At 42.4% G+C, this 17,801-nt stretch overlaps 2 protein-coding genes and 1 pseudogene across 2 annotated transcripts; 1 reads left to right on the top strand and 2 right to left on the bottom strand.

Annotated features, from left to right (window-relative positions):
• Positions 1-693: 693 nt before the first annotated feature.
• Positions 694-3,221, bottom strand: LOC127753932 (G-type lectin S-receptor-like serine/threonine-protein kinase SD2-5). The gene is made up of 3 exons (XM_052279386.1): positions 2,629-3,221; positions 1,854-2,534; positions 694-1,729 (listed from the first exon to the last, which is right to left on the bottom strand). The coding sequence occupies exons 1-3, from the start codon at positions 3,219-3,221 to the stop codon at positions 694-696; spliced, it is 2,310 nt and encodes a 769-aa protein (XP_052135346.1).
• Positions 3,222-5,248: 2,027 nt separating this feature from the next.
• On the bottom strand, positions 5,249-7,677 carry LOC127753913 (G-type lectin S-receptor-like serine/threonine-protein kinase SD2-5; annotated as a pseudogene).
• Positions 7,678-10,819: 3,142 nt separating this feature from the next.
• Positions 10,820-16,127, top strand: LOC127760774 (uncharacterized). The gene is made up of 8 exons (XM_052285074.1): positions 10,820-11,053; positions 12,212-12,267; positions 12,358-12,482; positions 12,604-12,763; positions 13,000-13,412; positions 13,552-14,034; positions 14,640-14,721; positions 15,465-16,127. The coding sequence occupies exons 1-8, from the start codon at positions 10,973-10,975 to the stop codon at positions 15,601-15,603; spliced, it is 1,539 nt and encodes a 512-aa protein (XP_052141034.1). The 5' UTR covers positions 10,820-10,972; the 3' UTR covers positions 15,604-16,127.
• The last annotated feature ends 1,674 nt before the right edge of the window (positions 16,128-17,801 follow it).

Genomic DNA, 17,801 nt, shown 5'->3' with positions numbered 1-17,801 from the left:
AATGGAGAAGATGTTATAATTAATTGCATGCTTGCATGCATGCCTTATATTATGGAACATCTAAGTCTCTAAGAAAAGTGGTCGTGCCTTATATTATGGAATGGAGGGAGTATAGAGGAAGAGAATGATCTTGTGTCAGAAGGGAGGGCAATAATCATCTGTTGACATGATATTTGCCAACTACCCTGAATACTAACAGGGGAAAAATCTCAAACAAATATCATCTGTGAAGACATATTTCAAAATATTCCTCACACCCTGAATGGCAACAGATAAAAAACAAATTAGCTCATAAATCAGCACTGTTGGCTATATGTGGCATCAACCTGATTGTCTGATGCAATGAAATACTCAAACTAATCAAATATTTAATAACAAGAATAACAACAATAACAGTAATAACAACAATAACAATAATAACCATAATAATATCAGGGCCTTAAGCCCCATGTACAATTTATTAAAACTGAGTGGCCATATGTTCAGTACATCGCTGTTTTTCAAGGGCCATTTTAAAATCTCAGTATATATAATGCATATATGCATGTTATTTCAGATTTTAACTTAGACAAAGACATTTTAAAGCTACATTGCTGAAACATACATGACAATCACGAACTAAATCAAACTTCATCATAGGATAATTAGAAACAACACTAGTGTTGAACACTGGACCTTTTTTTACCTATGATTTCACCTAGGGGCAGATAAAATTGATGCTTCAGGGTGCAATGAACTGTTGAGCTGCTCAACTGGAACAGATATTGCAGGGCTCAAATCAAAGAAGTTATAACCCAAATTGTCATCTACCGCCCTTTCTCCTTCCATGGTCTTCACCACCACGGACATGGATGGTCTTCTACTGCTATCGCTCTGCAAACACCACATGGCAAGCTTCATCACCTCAATCACTTCCTCCTTGTGTAAGTGCATTTCATCACTATTCTTGTCAACCAGATCTTCAAGCTGGCCTTTCTTTGCCTTCTCTTGCAGTAAAGTAATGAGCTGAACATTCTCCTCTGACTGAGAGTAGTCAATGTTCTTTCTTCCACTGATGATTTCCATGACCACAACACCAAAGCTATATACATCAACCTTCTCTGTGATTTGTGAAGTCAGCCATTCAGGTGCCATGTATCCAGGTGTCCCTTTCATTCTTGTCACAACTTTGCTTATCTCCCTCTCGATCAGCTTTGATAGACCAAAGTCAGCGACTTTCGCATTGAAGCTGTCATCTAAGAGAATGTTATGTGGTTTAATGTCCAAATGAACAATTCTCTGCCTACACTCGTCATGAAGATAAGACAGACCCCTGGCGACATTGGTGATTATCCTCTTCCGCGTGCCCCAATCTAGTGGAGCATTGCTATGCAAGTAATAGATCCACTTGTCTAGTGATCCTCTAGGCATATACTCATAAACCAGGAGCCTGTGTGATCTCTCCACACAAAAACCTATCAGCTTTACCAGATTGATGTGATGAATGTTGCCAATTGTCTGAACTTCTGCTAAGAAGTCCTTCTTTCCTTGACCTGCTCGATCCAGCAGTTTTACTGCAACCATCTCATTGCCTAATTTTCCTAGAAAAACTGAACCAAATCCTCCTTCCCCGAGCTTGCTACTGAAATCATTGGTTGCTGCTTTCAGCATCTTGAAGGTGAACCTCGTTATTGTTCCAGGCAGGTCTGCAAAATCGCTTTCATCAGCTCTTTGTCGATTACACCTCTTCCTGATGACCATTGAGATAATGGTGAGTGTCACTAGTGCAGCGGCGGTTGCTCCAATTGCATAACCAAAAGTGTTTTTTTTTCTTTGATGGAGGAAGCAGGTGTGTACTCTGCACCTTGACGTACAATGTTGACCTATCTTTTGAGTAGTAGCCTGGATCAAGATATGCTTTCAGTGAAAGGACTTCTGGTAGCAAGTAACACGTATTCAGATATGACATAGAAAGAGATAGATCCGGATAGAGCAAAGCCTGAGTTTGGTTGAGATACAAAATAAACAAGGCAGCTTTACAGGAGCAGTTGCTCAAGCAGTCTTTCTTGCAACTCTCTTCATCGGTCATTGGTGCACCACGGCTATCGCCCCAGAGATGGAAGTATGTAACATTAGGAATTGCTACGAGTTGGTGATCTTGCATAGCTTGGCAGGAAATCTCAGTTTCCACCGCACAACCAAGAGTAGGTCTCATGTTGTCAATTGGCTTGAAGTATGTGGTATTGGGACAGGAGCACTCCGTAGTCGAGCAGTCCATGCCCTCAGTGGAGCAGCCCTCACTTAAGCAGATGCCGTACTCCCCACAAACAGTTGGGTATTGACAGTAGTTTAACTCAAAGATGTCCTTTGCTATCACCCAGCGTTGTTTGAACTCTTCCCATTCATATAGCCTGAGATGCCCATCTGACTCAAACCTCAAGTACTGAAGTGAGTGTGCAGGTGGCAATTTGGTCTCCAGTTGATCAGATCCAGGGATTGATAGGCTCCCATTCACCAGAGTCACAAAGGTTGGTTTGTACTGATACTGTGTGATGCTTTCATTTTTAACCAGATATGACGAATAAAACTCAAAACCGATTGTATGGTTGAGGTTGGTCAGATCCGGCAAACGCATAGAGTCCATCAGACCGAACAGTGAAATATAACTGTCTGCTTGTAGTCCAGTTGGTGGCAGAGCTGTTGGGCCTTAACATCATTCCCTCCGCTAGCATCTGCCCAGGGAGCAAAGAATCTGTTGGATTTTCGAACGACTGCCACACCGGCATGTAGGCATCATTAAATAGCACCAGGTTGCCAGAGTTGGTGATGGTCATTCCAATGACAAACTGCCCTGAGGTGCCGGTGGACCAGACAACGCTGCCATCTGCATTTGCAAGAACCAAATCACCACTGGCGGTGAAGCTCAGGGTGGCGTTCTGGTGTGCCGCAAGGTCACGGTTGGCAGACCACACGACCACAGGGATATCGCCGGAGCCTGAGGTGATGTAGACGGCGAAGAGGATGGCGTCGCAAGGGGAGGAGCAGTAGAAGCCGGCAGCGAAGGACAGTTTCTCGTTGCCATTGCCTGGGACAGAGCAGAGGAGCACGTCTCTAGAGGTATTGCTGCTCCAGACCCTGGATACATTTGCAACGGGGCCAGGGGTTTGGTTACCACCGCATGTTTGCAGGGCTGCATGTGCGGCAGTGAGAAAGAGGAGGAGGAGGCGGCCTGGAAGAGCCATTCTCGTACACAGCAACAACCATGTGCACGCAAATCCCACTCCTTTTTTTTCCTTAACCCCCCAATTAGCGTATAAGAACTAAGAAGAGGACTGCAATTCTCTGGATGCTGCTGATTCTTTTTTTTATAAGGACTTGTGTTTTTCTTCTTTCAAAATTGTACAACCATCTAAGGTCAGATGACCATTGCACTAACCCAGTTGTATTGCTGTCGACTGTCGTGTGCCGTATGATAGAAGTATTGGTCTAAAGGCAACGTCTTTAAAGAGGACAGAGGAAAGCAATGAGAGCCAGGTACATTTCAGTTCCTTGTCCATATCACATGTTGGTTTATCTCAGCATTGACTTTGAATATTCTTAGTCAAGAAACAGAACTAGTGGAACAGATAAAATACAGATTGTTTTCAAAACATTAAATTGAGTAACAGATATCGATGTAGACTAGAATAAATATGTTTCCACATCTGATGTTAAGAACTAGTCTTTAACCCCTGCATAGCATGGGCTATTATTATAAACATTAAAATATTAATCACAATATGTTGGTAATATTTAGAGTTACAGCAGTTTAAATAAAGTAAAATAAAAATATGCCTCAGCTACACTTTTCTAATTTTTATATTCAAATTTTGGAATTAAAGGTGGCACATGACATTGAACACAGATTGGATTTAGATCATGATGGTATGATCCATCTAATGAATTATACAATTAGTACATATTTCCTCTGTTTCACATTCTAAGACGTTTTGGGTTATGAACATATGCATGCATAGATCTATGTTTGTGCTTTATATATGCATCCAAATTAATAAGGATGTTAGTGAATTTAGACGAAGGATGTAGAGGCCAAAACGTCTTATAATGTGGAATGGAGGGAGTAGATATCAGATCAAAATATCTCTTGGAATGGCGAAAAATAGGGAACATCTATTTCAAGAATGTTTTGATCTAAGTAACAGCAAGAAATTAAAATGTTTAGCACAAGATTAGTGAAATACTATACCGAAATTCTGGAAGAGGTAATGTTGAAGAAGTCATCTGTGCCTCGTTCTCTTTACTGTGAGGAAGAAAACCTATGATTATATGACATATTAGCCATCCTATCTTTTCACGAATATGCAGTTGAGTTGAGCACACCTATACATAGCCAGTGCAGGCCACCACATTGGTCGCAAGTTAGTTGGCTTAGGATTACAATAGTTGATTTAACTGCAGTAGAAATAAGTTGTAGGACTTGTTAATTAGTCGGTCAATTTAAGTATTGCTGTGCGTATGAATAAAGATCAGCAAGGATAATTAATCTCTAATATCTTGTTCTCCTTCCTCCATGTGCGCTCCCCCTACACATTGCTGCTAATTTCTAGCCTGAGATGTGAACGTTTATAACTCATACTTGAAACATGAGGTTTGTCAATTAACCTGGGGGCACAGTGGATATAATTTACATACTATTGACGCGTGACGACTATATTCACCATCCAAATAACACAGATGTCTATTTCACATGCTAAAAGAGTTCCCTATTTCCAACCTACATCTTACGTACATTCAAAATTTGAATCACTGCAGTGCTTTTATTGACATAATCATCTTAATATCATTGCGAGATGGATAAATGACGATCAGCAGAAGTTAAACCTGTTAGCTAGGGGCAACCAACAAAATGGTGCAACAAAAGACACAAAATAACTGAACTGAAACAGTACTACCATTTCTAGTCAATACACAGATTAACTTGGGTATGCACTGATCGATATGTGATATCAATGATATGATTGCAGTAATACAGTTCACAAAAATGGTTTTCTACATCTGCATTTGCTTCAGGTGGAGGCATGGAGCCATGCAGTGACATCTTGAATGGGTCAACGGGAACATAATTCGCAGGACTTAACAGGCTAATAATCTGAAGCGCATGGATACAAGTTATCCTTGGAAGGAAAGACAATTCCGAATCCGCTTTGTCTACAAATAAGGAAGCTATAAGTAATGCAACCATGAATCTCATGGAGAGTTCGATCCTGGCTCAGGATGAACGCTGGCGGCAATCAAAGAAGTTATAGTTCAAGTTGGCTTCAACATCCCTTTCTCCTTCAAGGACCTTCATCACCAATGACATGGAAGGCCTTCTTTTGCAATCACTCTGCAAGCACCACATTGCAAGCTTCATTATCTTTATCACATCCTGTTGGTGTAAGGACATGTCATTGCACTTCCTGTCAATCATATCTTCCAGGTGACTGTTCTGTGCCTTCTCTTGCAGTCATTTAAGGAGCTGAATACCCCCTCCAAGATTGGAATGGTCAAGGTTTGGCCTTCCATTGATGATTTCAATCATCACAACTCCATAACTATAGACATCAACCTTCTCGGTGATATGAGATGTTAACCATTCAGGGGCCAAATATCCAGGTGTTCCTCTCATTCTGGTTGTCACGTGACTCTGGTCCCTATGTATCAGCCTAGACAATCCAAAATCACAAACTTTGGCATTGAAGTTATCATCTAAGAGGATATTTTGTGGTTTGATATCCAGATGAGCAATCTTATGTGTGCACTCCTCATGAAGATAAGCAAGGGCCCTAGCAATGTCGGTGATGATATTGCGCGTGTGCGCCAGTCAAGAGTATCATTGCTGTCTTTGTAGTAGATCCATTGGTCTAGTGATCCCTTGGGCATAAACTCATACGCTAGGAGCCTGTGTGATTTCTCTAGACAGAAGCCAATCAACCTGACCAAATTGATGTGATGAATTCTTCCAATTGTCTCGACTTCTGCAAAGAATTCCCTTTTTCCTTGACTTGCTTGATCCAAACACTTCACTGCAATCTTCTCCTCACCTAACTGTCCACTGAAAACTGAACCAAATCCTCCTCCACCTAGTTTGTTGCTGAAATCCTTGGTTGCAAGTTTTAGCATCTGAAAACTAAACCTTGTTGGCATGCCAGGTAGCTCAGCAAACTCGTCTTCGCCATCTTTGTCTTGCTGACGCCGTATTTGGACAACTACCAAGACAATGGTGAGCATGACAAAGAAAGAAGCAACTCCTACAAGCACAGGAACCAAAGGTACTAATCTATGTTTTTCCAGGTGAGGTGAAGGTGTGATCTGGACCTTCAGGAATGCTAAAGAATCATATCCTGGATAACTTGTCTTAAGTGAGAGGACTTGTGATACCAAGGTACAGTCTCCAGCTGATTTATTATCAACATACCGAAACAAGGCAGCCTTGCAAGAGCAAGTGGTCAAGCATGCTTGCTTACAGCTCTCCTCATCAGTTAGTTCTGAAACTCTGGAGCTATCGTAGTATAAGTATGAAACATTAGGTAGAGATATGAGTTGGTGATCTTGTATAAACTGGCAAGAGATCGGGGTCTCCAGTGTGCAGCCAAGATGTGGTCTCCTGTCATCGACCGGTCTGAAGTATCTAATGTGACTTTCAGTTGCAGTTGGACAGGAGCACAGTCCATTCAAGCAGATCCCATACTCACCGCAGACAGTTGGGTAATCACAGTACTGAAATGGGAAAACGTCCTGCACATATAGCCATCTACCATTTTGGTCTGCTTGCCATTCATACAACCTGAGTTGCCCATCAGATTCAAATCTAATGTACTGGAGAGACAGAGCCGGAGATTGAAGGGACAAGTGTTCCAGATTTGCAGATGAAGAGGATGGAACAAATATGTCCAAGCTCCTGTTCGCCAGAGTTAAATACGCTGGAGGATTCTGTGACTTGTTTCCAGTTGACACTGTGAACTCATAGTAGGGCTGGGAGTTGCTAGATCCTGCAAATGCATAGAGCCCATCCGAATGAACAGTTAAATAATACAGGTCGCTGGCAGTCAGATTTACTGCCAATGCGTTAGGCTTCAATCTCATTCCTTGCACCAATCTCTGTCCAGGGAGCAAGGAATCCGTTGGGTGGTCGAATGACTGCCAGACCGGTAAGTTGTTGTGATTATACAGCACCAGGTTGCCGGACTCTGTGAGGGTCATTCCTGCAACAGACTGGCCGGAAGTGTTGGTAGACCAGACAAGGCTGCCAACCGGATGCTGAAGAACCAGGTCCCCCTCAGCCGTGAAGCTTAGGGTGGAGTTCTGCCGGATCAACTGGTCCCTGTTGGCCGACCATACAACTGCCACGGGTTCTGGGCGCCAAGAGGTCATGTCTGCAAATTCACCGGCGTCAGTAACAGTGTAGACTCCAAAGATGTAGGTGTTAACCAGGGGGTAATTGTAGAAGCCTGCAGCAAAATGAAGGTTGTGATTGTCTGGTACGGGCCGGCTGAGTAGAGGGTTAGCGACGAGAACATCGGTTGTTGGGGAAGTGCAGGTCCAGATGGTGGACAGGTTCGCGGAGTGTCCTGGGCTGTCGAAACAGCAGGTTTGGAGGGTGAGACCAGCGGTGGTGAGGAAGAAGATGAGGAGGAAGCTTACAGGAGCCATGGCCATGCCTGGTACAGACAATAGGGTGCAGCTAGATTTTCATGCTTGTATTTTGAAGATTAAAGTACTGCAATCTGCAGCATTGCTTTATCTGTCATCTGTGAGTTCTAATTCCTTGTTTGTTTTCCTTGACAGAGTGTTCAGGCCGGCAATGAGTCACATTGATGGATATGGCTATAGGAAGCTTACTAATGGAGTATTATCGTGTGGGACGGGGTTAACTAACCAATCAACAAGGACCAAAGTGGCTTGTGTTTTCGATGTCTCCCCGACTTTGCTCCGACTATCAATCATGTGGCCCGTGGAAGATTCACAAACCAACGGCCAGCGGTTTTTTACGGGGTTGACTAAAAGTCGTTAGTTTTTATCATCTTTTGGTCGGTTTTCGTTATACCAGTGGGGAGTGGTTTTCATTTTGTAAACGAAAAGGTAAACCTTGCATAGACCGTTACACTTTCAACGAAGGGACCTTTGTGCATGAACTCCCTGTACAGTTCCCCCTCAGCTATCTGGCAGTCGATGTTGGCTCGTGCAGATAAATCCATGTACAAAAAGGTTAAGGACAAGGCAAAAATTGTTAGGATGTATAGATCGTTGTACTTAAAAACCTTTGTGCGTTCACTTTGTGTGGAATTGAGATCACCTGCATACTGCACTTGCTATAGCCACTGCAACTTGAGCAGTCATATAAGCACCGTTGGATTGGGAAGTAATGGCCAAGATATTACTGGGCATATTTGACAAATGCTGTAGCTGCGTATTTCCCGTAGCGAGCACGGTAGCAGTTACTGTTTGAAACGACGTGGCATAGATTTAAACCGTTGATCGTCTTAATCCAACCGTGAAAAATGATTACAACTGCTAAGTTGCAGTCTCTATTACAACTGCACTGGAACCATATTCCTTTGTGTGTGTATATGTCCGGCAGCCTGCACTCGAATCCCGATGTTGACTCGCGCAAAAGAAAGTCCATGGATAAATAGGGCAAAAGAAAGTCCATGGATAAACAAGGTTAAGGACAAGGGGAATATTTGTAAGCACCCGATGTTCACTCTCGTAAGGAGTGAAGTGTACAGGCAATTTTTAAATTTGTACGGACATGTTATATAGGTTTTAAATTTCTAAGATGTATTTTTGCGTCCTCGAATTTATTATTTGTGCCGTATATGACTAAATAGGTTTCAACTTACTTCATGTGTTGATGTGGCATAGCACAGCGGTGCATATATGTTAGTGGGACCCACATATTAGTAAAAAATAAATAAATAACCATCTTTTTCTCCTCTCTCTCTCTCTCCTTTATTTTTATTTTTTATCCTCTCTTTTAATTTAATTTTTTTATGACTAGCACTTTGGTCCACCGACACGTAGGCATCAACGTGGTGTGCCACGTCCGCACATGGAGGGTTGGAACTTATTTAGATCTATATGACACTCACGACAAGTTCGGAGACAAAAAAAGTATATTTTGAGATTTCAGAGACTTAGATGACACTCTCACAAGTTACTCACAAGTTTTAGGGACTGCTCATACACTTAAGTGTATGCAGGTTGTTACACTGAATAAACCAACACCCTCCATCCATGGTTGATGACTTTGTGCTGATATGCATATTGTTCTTCCCGATAGGCAAAACCAATGAAAGAGTACCACCCTCTCCATCCATGGTTGCTGACTTTGTGCAAGAGTATATCCATCCAAAATCAAAAAGAACCACTCCCCAATATTATACCTTTGTGTTGTGAGTTAGAAGTTGAGAAGGGATTTGAAAAGAGAAGAGTTTGGGGGTTGAGTGGTTGAGAAGAGAAGTTAAGAGCTAGTGAGCTTTAACCCAATCTTTGAGCACTTGGATTCATAGTAAGCAACTCTTCGATTGTGTTTGTTACTCTTAGAGGTTAAGCTTTCTAGTTAGCAGAGTGTTATTCGGTGAACTTCCAAGTTTGTGAAGGCTTCCCTCACCTCCGCAAGGAAAGAGGTAATTTAGTGGAAACCAAGCTATTTTCTAGGAGATTGCATGTTATAGCAAGCTTCACCGGTGGATCAGCGCTCATCATCCATATTTGGATCTTGAGTCGTTTGGAGACTTGCTAATCCTAGGTGGTTGCTTGAAACCTAGATTTCCTTGGGGTTGCTAGCCTGGTAAGGGAAGTGGTTGAAAGAGACAAATTCTTTCAGAGTTTCCTCAACGAAGGGCGGAAGCAGAAGCAACTACCCCCTCCCTACAATGCCGTCAATCCTGGTCCTCGTCGCAAACCCGCATGCGCAACCGCCGCTGTGATCCGTCACCTAGCCCCTACCACAGCCATAAGGATCGGTCCCCTAACCCCTACCACGACTGTCACCGCTGCAAGCGGAGAGTGGACCGGACATCCGACTGTGAGGGCGGTGGAGCTCCCAGGTTGCCCCTTCTACCGCCACTAGGAAAAGGTGGACGATGTCGCCCGGGACAAGATCGACCCTTGCGCGGACTCCGCTCTCTTGTTGACCACCTCGCGTTGCACTGGGCCAGCCTCCACTAAACTGGTCCGTCACCCTCGCTGCCCGCTCTGAGGGGCTCGTCGGCCACCGGCACATTGGCTAGCAACCTCAAAGCTTGGGCTGGGTCCGGGGGAAGAAAGAGAAAAGAAAGATGGGAAAGGATATGAGTAGGCGCTGACATATTGGCTTCACAATTGCTTTTCTTGTTACTTACATGTGGGCTTCACGTCTACTTTTAATTCTCCTAGTGACTGGACTGCAACATGAATGTCACGTTAGCCAAAATCACTCCCCAATCAATCGAGGGAGTCATTATATATGATTTTAATAGTTAGAGGGATCCATATATCCGGTTTTAGTGTTGAGAGATACGAATCAGGTCTAACTGAGAAAGCCAAGTTAAATTCAACTTTTTCCTCCTAAAATAGGGATGTTGATATATGATGGGCCGGAACGGTCATACGACTTACGTTGGGACGGCAATGCGTTTTGGGCCGGAACAGGCCAGAACCTGAGTGTGATGTGCGCGCCATATGTGGCCCATCGGGTTAACCGGACCGCTCCAGCGTGGGTCCCACTGTCAGTGACATGGATGTATCTAGAGCAGGTGGGGCCTACCCCTGCGTCCCGGTCTCTCGGGCTGCCGCCTAGAGGAAAAAGGAGGGAGGCGGGAAAACCGCCGCTTGGTCATTATCCCCCCAAGCGATTCCCGCCAATTCCCCAATTCTTCTCCTCCCCCCAATTCCCCAAACCCTAGCGAGGCGCGAGGGCTCTAGAATCTTCTGGAAACGGGAGAAGGAGCTCTCGCCAAGCACCACCCTCATGGCGGCCGCCGCCGCGGACCCGGCCCTGCTCGACCTGATTCCCCAGATCCACGCCCTCTTCGCCGATCCGCTCCGTGTGGTGAGTGATAACGGAAATAATCCCCATCCTGATTAGTACGATTCTATCGTCTGATTTCGCGTTGTCTTGCTCTTGCGAGGCTCTACCGCGTTACGGCCCGTTTGGTTGGAGGGAGTTTTTAGGAGGGATTGGTAGTTCAGAGGGATGAGGTTATTAAGTGTTTGGTTTGGTTGGGAGACATGAGAATTTTGGTAGGATTGGGATGAGGAATTAAGGAAGGAACTCCCTCCTTTTCAATACTTGGGTAGTGGCAGGTAATTGGGATATAATTTCTCCTTTATTTTGTCTAAACAAATCTCAGCCATCCGTTTTAATCTCCAACTAAACTCCCTATCAATTTCCATCACCTCTACTAAACAAGATATTAGGATTAAAAATTAAATTCCCATCTTAATCTCATCATCAATTCCCTCATATAAACTCTGGTCCCCTTCCCTCGTGTTACCAAACAAGCTTTATCTGTTTCTCGGTTCAAGGCATTCGAAAGAAGGAAATATTTGGGGGAAGGGGGGGGGGGGGGGGGGGGGGGGCGAGACGATTTCTCGGTTTCTCGTGCGACTTGTCTTACTGTTCTTGCCAGTTAGGGTTTGCGTTTCGTTTGAGGTGTAACTTAGGGTTGCTGGGTTTTGTTTTGGCTATCAATGTTCATATTGCGGTAAGCTTAGAAAAGCAAAAAGAAACAAGCAACAAATGTGCCAGTTCGCGGTGGATTTACTGTTCTGAGTTGACACGTCTGCTTTTCTTTGTTGATGGCTCGGTGCCTATTCATGTGTATGTAGGGAGTAAAAGTGTTTCCATTTTTCCATGACAAACTTAGATTTACTCCAATCATTTGGTGGAGGATTAAGATTTGCCTCAGCCTCTTTGTCAAATTCAACAATTTTGAAGCTGGTAGTTTGTGTAGCTTGGGAAACACGACATAGATGTGATGGTGGAGTATCCAATTAGATTGCTGTATATCATGTGTTTATTCACATAATGATTAACCAAGTGTGATACTGCAGCTCCACATGGCCATAGGATGAACCAGTTGCCTGTCCTTTCTCTTAATATTTTTGTTACTTGTTTAGTGGTTGATTCATTGGACAATGTTTGAGTTGTTGGATTTATTTGCCTGGCAGACAGTGTTTCAACAATTGGTATGTATGTTTTTGACAGATTTCATACAAATGGCTCAGCAGGAACTTCTCAGTATCATCCAATGATTCAAAGAGGTAAAGGTTTCCCTTTTATGGATATTTCCCTTAATCATTGGATAAATGAAACATCCTAACCACAACTAACTAGTTACTAATTCTTTTTAGGTTGCTTCAGGAGTTCGTCAACAAACATGGGGCTGATCTTAAAGTGATTTACAGTGTGTCTGGATGGTTAAAGAAGAACCCCACAAATTATTGTGTAAAACTCACTTCAGGCCATAAACTTGAAGGTAATGTCTTGCCTCAGGTTTATCATAGTATAGTTTCCCAATTTACAGTATACCCTTTTCTGATAAATGTTGAATTTGACTGAAAAGTGGAGCATTTGTTTTTTTTTTCTTTATGATGCAGAAGCAAGGCAAGAATTTAAAGATTCTTGTTCAGTTCAAGTGTACAGTATCCAGGCTTGTATTCCAAAAGATACTGCTGTACTTTGGAATCCTGAATTTGTACAGGCAGAGGAGCTTTTTAACCGGCCATTTGATGAAGAAAATTGTTTGAGAGATAATAGGTATTGTTCTTCTTAGTCACCTTGCTTAGCCCCCAAAATCAAGAGAAGACATAATTAGATAGGAGCAGTACAGAATGGGTCAGAGTGGGAGGGAGGGATGTAATATACTTATATTAAACAGCAAAAATATAAATAAGAACTATATGGTGCAAAAAAAAAAAAAAATACAAGTATCCCAATGTTTGCCACTTATTTCCCTCATCAGGATTATGAATTCAGTATCTTCTCTTCTGCAGGTTTTGTGGTGTTTTGAATTCTTTTGTCAAGCGAACTGCTAATGGGAAGCTTGTGAGTTCATTGCCGCCAAAGCCTATAAATAGTGTTGCTGCAGCTGCACCGTTGAAAACTAGTAGTGCTCCAAAAGAACAATCTGCTAAGGGTCAACAGCAAGGTCTACCTGGATCATCCAGTCCAAAGAAAGGAACAAGTAATAAGGCTGAGAAGGATATTTCCTCGGTCTTGGATAAAGCCACCAATGCTCCTGTTGTCAAAGAATCATCAATTGCTCTGCAGGGAAACAAAAACAAGGCTCAGAATGGGAAGGCGCTGCCCAGTAATGGTGGATCACTTGCTACGATGTGGGGACGTGCATCAGCTAAACCCAAGACTCCAGCTACCACTAATCCTACAGTTTTACCAAGTGTTGCTGGTATTGCATACAAACATTCATGTTTCTTTTCTTTGTTATATTTTCTTGCATGTTAATTCAAATGCATACCTAATCATGTAAAATCAGATATGTCAAGTTAAGCATACTTCTGAAGTTCTCATCTTGTTGCTGTTTTCAGTTACAGCTGATGCACAAATATGTGCAAAGGAAGAAGCAAATGCTGATAGTAGTGATGATGAACAAGCTGTACACTACAAGCGTGGCTCTAGTGCAAATAACAGAAAGAGAAGAGCAGTCTTTGATCTTTCAGATGATGATGAAGATGACAATGTTGTAGCCATTGCATCTCCTGAGCCACCGGAACAGTGCATTACAAATCCTATTGATGAGGTTGCTCAAGAAAGTAACCCCAAACAAGAAAACTTGGAAAATAAACAAGAGGTTGAGAAGGATGTGAAATGTTGCATAGGAAGGACAGAGTCTCCTGAGTGTAAAACCAAAAGTAGCAACACTGTCAGCCATTCTGGGATCACCTTAAAAGAAAAGAACAATGGTCCACCACCTAATGACAATAAGCAGGATCATGCTGCTGAGACTGCTTCCAACTCACCTAAAAGAAGGAAAGTTTTGAAGACACGAATAGATGAGCGGGGAAGAGAAGGTAAGCATTATACTCTAATCCCATAAAGTATATTACACATGTTTCTAATATGTCAATATTGTTTACTTATGTTTACTGGCTACCGCAAAAACAAAGGCAAAACTATAATAATACAAATGCAGTAAAAAAAATTATTTTTCCTGTATTGTGGCTAGTTTGTGTCTTTTTTATGGAAAGCATGGTTATGTTGTGTTGACATGTTGTCCTATATAACAAAGCAATAAAGACATTATGCAGTTCTTTTGAAATAGTAAGGATAGTACAGAAAAGTGTAGTTTAGTCTAATATAGACGAACGAAATAGTTTACACTATAGTGACGTTTAGTATGTCCAGATTTATTTATAGTCAATCTTCTAGTTTTAAGCTCATGTAAGGAAATCATGGAAATGATGCTTTTTTCCGTATTACTTTGGGTATTACTTTGGGTGCATGGCTGCAGTGCTGCATGCTCACAATGCCTACAGAATATTAAGGTGGCACTGATATGTGTTACCATGTATTGTCAGAATATTATTGTAACATGCATCTTAGTTTAATTCCCTGGTCTGCTTTACATCCGTATTAATTGGAGACATTGATTTTCTTACTTGCTTTTCTGTTTCAGTAACCGAGGTTGTCTGGGAGGGTGAAGCTTCTGCAGGTGATAAGGCTGAGAAGAATGTGAGCGATACTGGTGCTGCAAACAGGTAATGTCTTCTGCCGTGTTTGATGAAATTTGATAGCTCATTATAGTTTCACCACATTCAGCGTCAGTTTCTTTTATATTTTTGTACCACTAACGACCTGATTAGTTTTCATGTATTAATCTCCATTGAATTAAAGACAACGTGGTTCTGACTATATTTGCCACTATGGGCATGGAGTATTACCTAATCCCTAGGTCTTCTTCCGTTTTGTGGAAATGTTTGGCCCTGTAGCCATAAATAATCTGTCCAGTATGAAGCTGTAGGTATGGTATGGAGCTGGCCATAGAGTAGTAGGAGAAAATGTAGTCATCTAATCACCATCCTGCTGATTGGTACCTTAAACCCTTTTACATCCTATATCTTATCTACAATAGCAATCCAATTTGTTTGTGAAATATTGTTCAGCCTGCTTTCCTGATCTCTTTGCACAGCTGGGGAAAATATGTATTGCAAACCATATATGTAGTGGAAATCTAAAAACTAGCATCGGATGTAAAAATAGACATCTGATTGATTTGTTCTCTTCAAGTCCTAAGTACTAGCTGTGTTGGTGCATGCAAGTATGCCATCTAATCTGATTTCAACATTTTTCCTGATTTGATGTCTCTATCTTAATTAGTTTGTGAGACGACTAGGCAACTTCAGCTAGCGTGTCATTTTTAACAGAACTCCCTCACAAAACCAACGTACCTGATCCGATTGGACCTGCTGATAACTATTGTTCTCCTTGCATTTTCTGTCAGGGCAACTCTCTCAAGCAAGCCGCAGCCAGTAGCAAAGACCGAAAAAAGCAATGCTTCGAGTAAAACAGCCGGCAACAAGAAACCTGCCAAGGCTGGAACCAAGCAAGGCAACATTATGTCATTCTTCAAGAAGGTATAAGCCTTCTCGCTTATCTGACAGAGTTATTCAGGAAGGAGTATCTGTTGTTGCCCTGGCTAAAGCTACCGTGCCAAGCTCCCAGGCAACTGTAGTATTAATTGATTCAAGTAAACAGACCAGCATGTTTCAGAATTCAGAAGCTCACTTGCTGTACATATCCTGTGTGATTTTGTACTGGTACTACTACCCATTTTTCAGAATTCTGTATGAATTCTGAAGATGCTGCTGGATGAGTATGGCAACGGCATGGCTTGTGAAGTTTGTACTGTAGGCTGTATGGCTGTATGCATCCAGGCACCCGTGCGGCCGTGCCTTTGTCACTTCGCCGTGTGGTCAGATTCAGGTATGGGCATTGTAGCCTAGTACGTGTACACGTGTACTAGTTCATGGGATGCTTTGCTTGTTTTCCCTGACACATGCACTGTACATCACCTGTCAGCTGCATGGTCCATCATCCATGACATACCAGGTCAACCTCATGTAGAAAGTTAAAAACAAACAGTCATCTGTTAATAACTTTTGCATCCTATATCTGGTTTGATAGCCGCTCTCTGGTCGCCAACAAGTAAAGCAGATGAGTACAACGTAAGTAAAGCTCTACTACTACTATACCAGCAGCAGAAGTATGATCTTGCCGTCTCGTATTTAATCTTTTCTCCTCTGAAAGTTCGATCGGCATGTACACTGCGTGTTCTACAAGACAAGCTTTGTCAGCACGACAGTGTGTGATCGAGCTTCTTCTCCAGTTCTCCTCTCCTTTCCGTCTGCCATGATCATGTCTTCCCATGATTACGCCACGTTAATCCTACCTAAACACCGATCCTAATCTCGCCGGTTTACTACTTATGAACGAACACGATCTGTCATCATCGTCGTCGATCGTCGAGATGGTGCCTTACGACGGCAGCAAAACGGCAGAGCAATCAGGGAAAGAGGAATTTGGATTCTAGGTAGAGAGAGACAGACACCAACGTCACAACTCGATTGGATTCTACTACATTGACATGATACGTAGAGTGAGACCTGCGTGTCCGTCCTTGTGTTAGGTTACAGAAAACGAACCGTCTCGAGGAAGATTACGAGCTATATAGCGTAGTTAGGAGAAAAAGGACTTGAGGTAGGATTAACAAACTCAAGAGGAACATGTAATTAACCCAAACTTTGCATGGTAATAATCAATTCATTTGTATGATGACATTGGAGGAGATTAGCATGATGACTTTGGATGAATCGTATGATCTGTCCAACTCAATCTATAGGCTTTACTAATTAATACTCCCTCCGTTCCATAATAGGAGAGATTTTCAGTTTTTGTTTGCAACGTTTGACCACTCGTCTTATTCAAATTTTTTTTTGCAAATATAGAAAACGAAAAGTTGTGCTGTAGATAATATAGTAAGTCACAAATAAAATAATTAATAATTTCAAAATTTTTTAAATAAGATGAGTGATCAAACATTGTAAGTAAAAACTTAAAATCTATTGTATTATGGGACGGAGAGAGTAGTAATAACGGATGAAGATGATGATCGGGCCCTGCACGCTGGGACCCACTCAAGTGTTAAACTCAATTTGGGATCGCCACCCTGTGGGCTACCGGATGGATATGCTTCGACCAACTCTGTCCGTGGGCCCACAGAGCCCATGCCACGTGGGTCCCGGTGGCGGCCACGTCACCCGTATCGTGCCGTGCAAGAAATTTTTTTCTTTTCCTCTGATCGTCGAAGACAGGAAGTTCTACGGCGGTAAATACCAGTACAAGTTTTACTTTTTCAAAAAACGACACTACATTCCTTTCAAATTTTAAAGGAAGGAAAGAACCATACTCATAGCTAGACTTTATTTACCTTTACATGGAGCATTTAGGATAATGAAATGTCCGTAGTAATTTCGTTAATCTCAAGATAGCCGGCTCAGTCTTTCGGAGATGTTTATATAAGTAGGGTATACGTGTGTGCGTTCATAGAGATGAATGTGCACACGTGATAATATACGCTTATGTTGTATTATAAGAAAACATTAGTTTTCACATAAATTAATTATTATACAGAGTAATCCCATTGGCAGATTACACTACAGAGCGAGGCCCTTAATCCCGTCTGACAGGTGGGGCACACACATATCTCTCCGTGGGTCATCCACTCCTAGAGGCGCTGAGCTGGATCATTTTGGGCAGGGGCGGTGGGAACGCTGGCCCA

Source organism: Oryza glaberrima, chromosome 1 (assembly GCF_000147395.1).
Source record: "Oryza glaberrima chromosome 1, OglaRS2, whole genome shotgun sequence".
Lineage (NCBI taxonomy): Eukaryota > Viridiplantae > Streptophyta > Magnoliopsida > Poales > Poaceae > Oryza > Oryza glaberrima.
The sequence above is the reverse complement of the archived record's forward strand: the minus strand, read 5'-3'. Positions and strand labels throughout refer to the sequence as shown.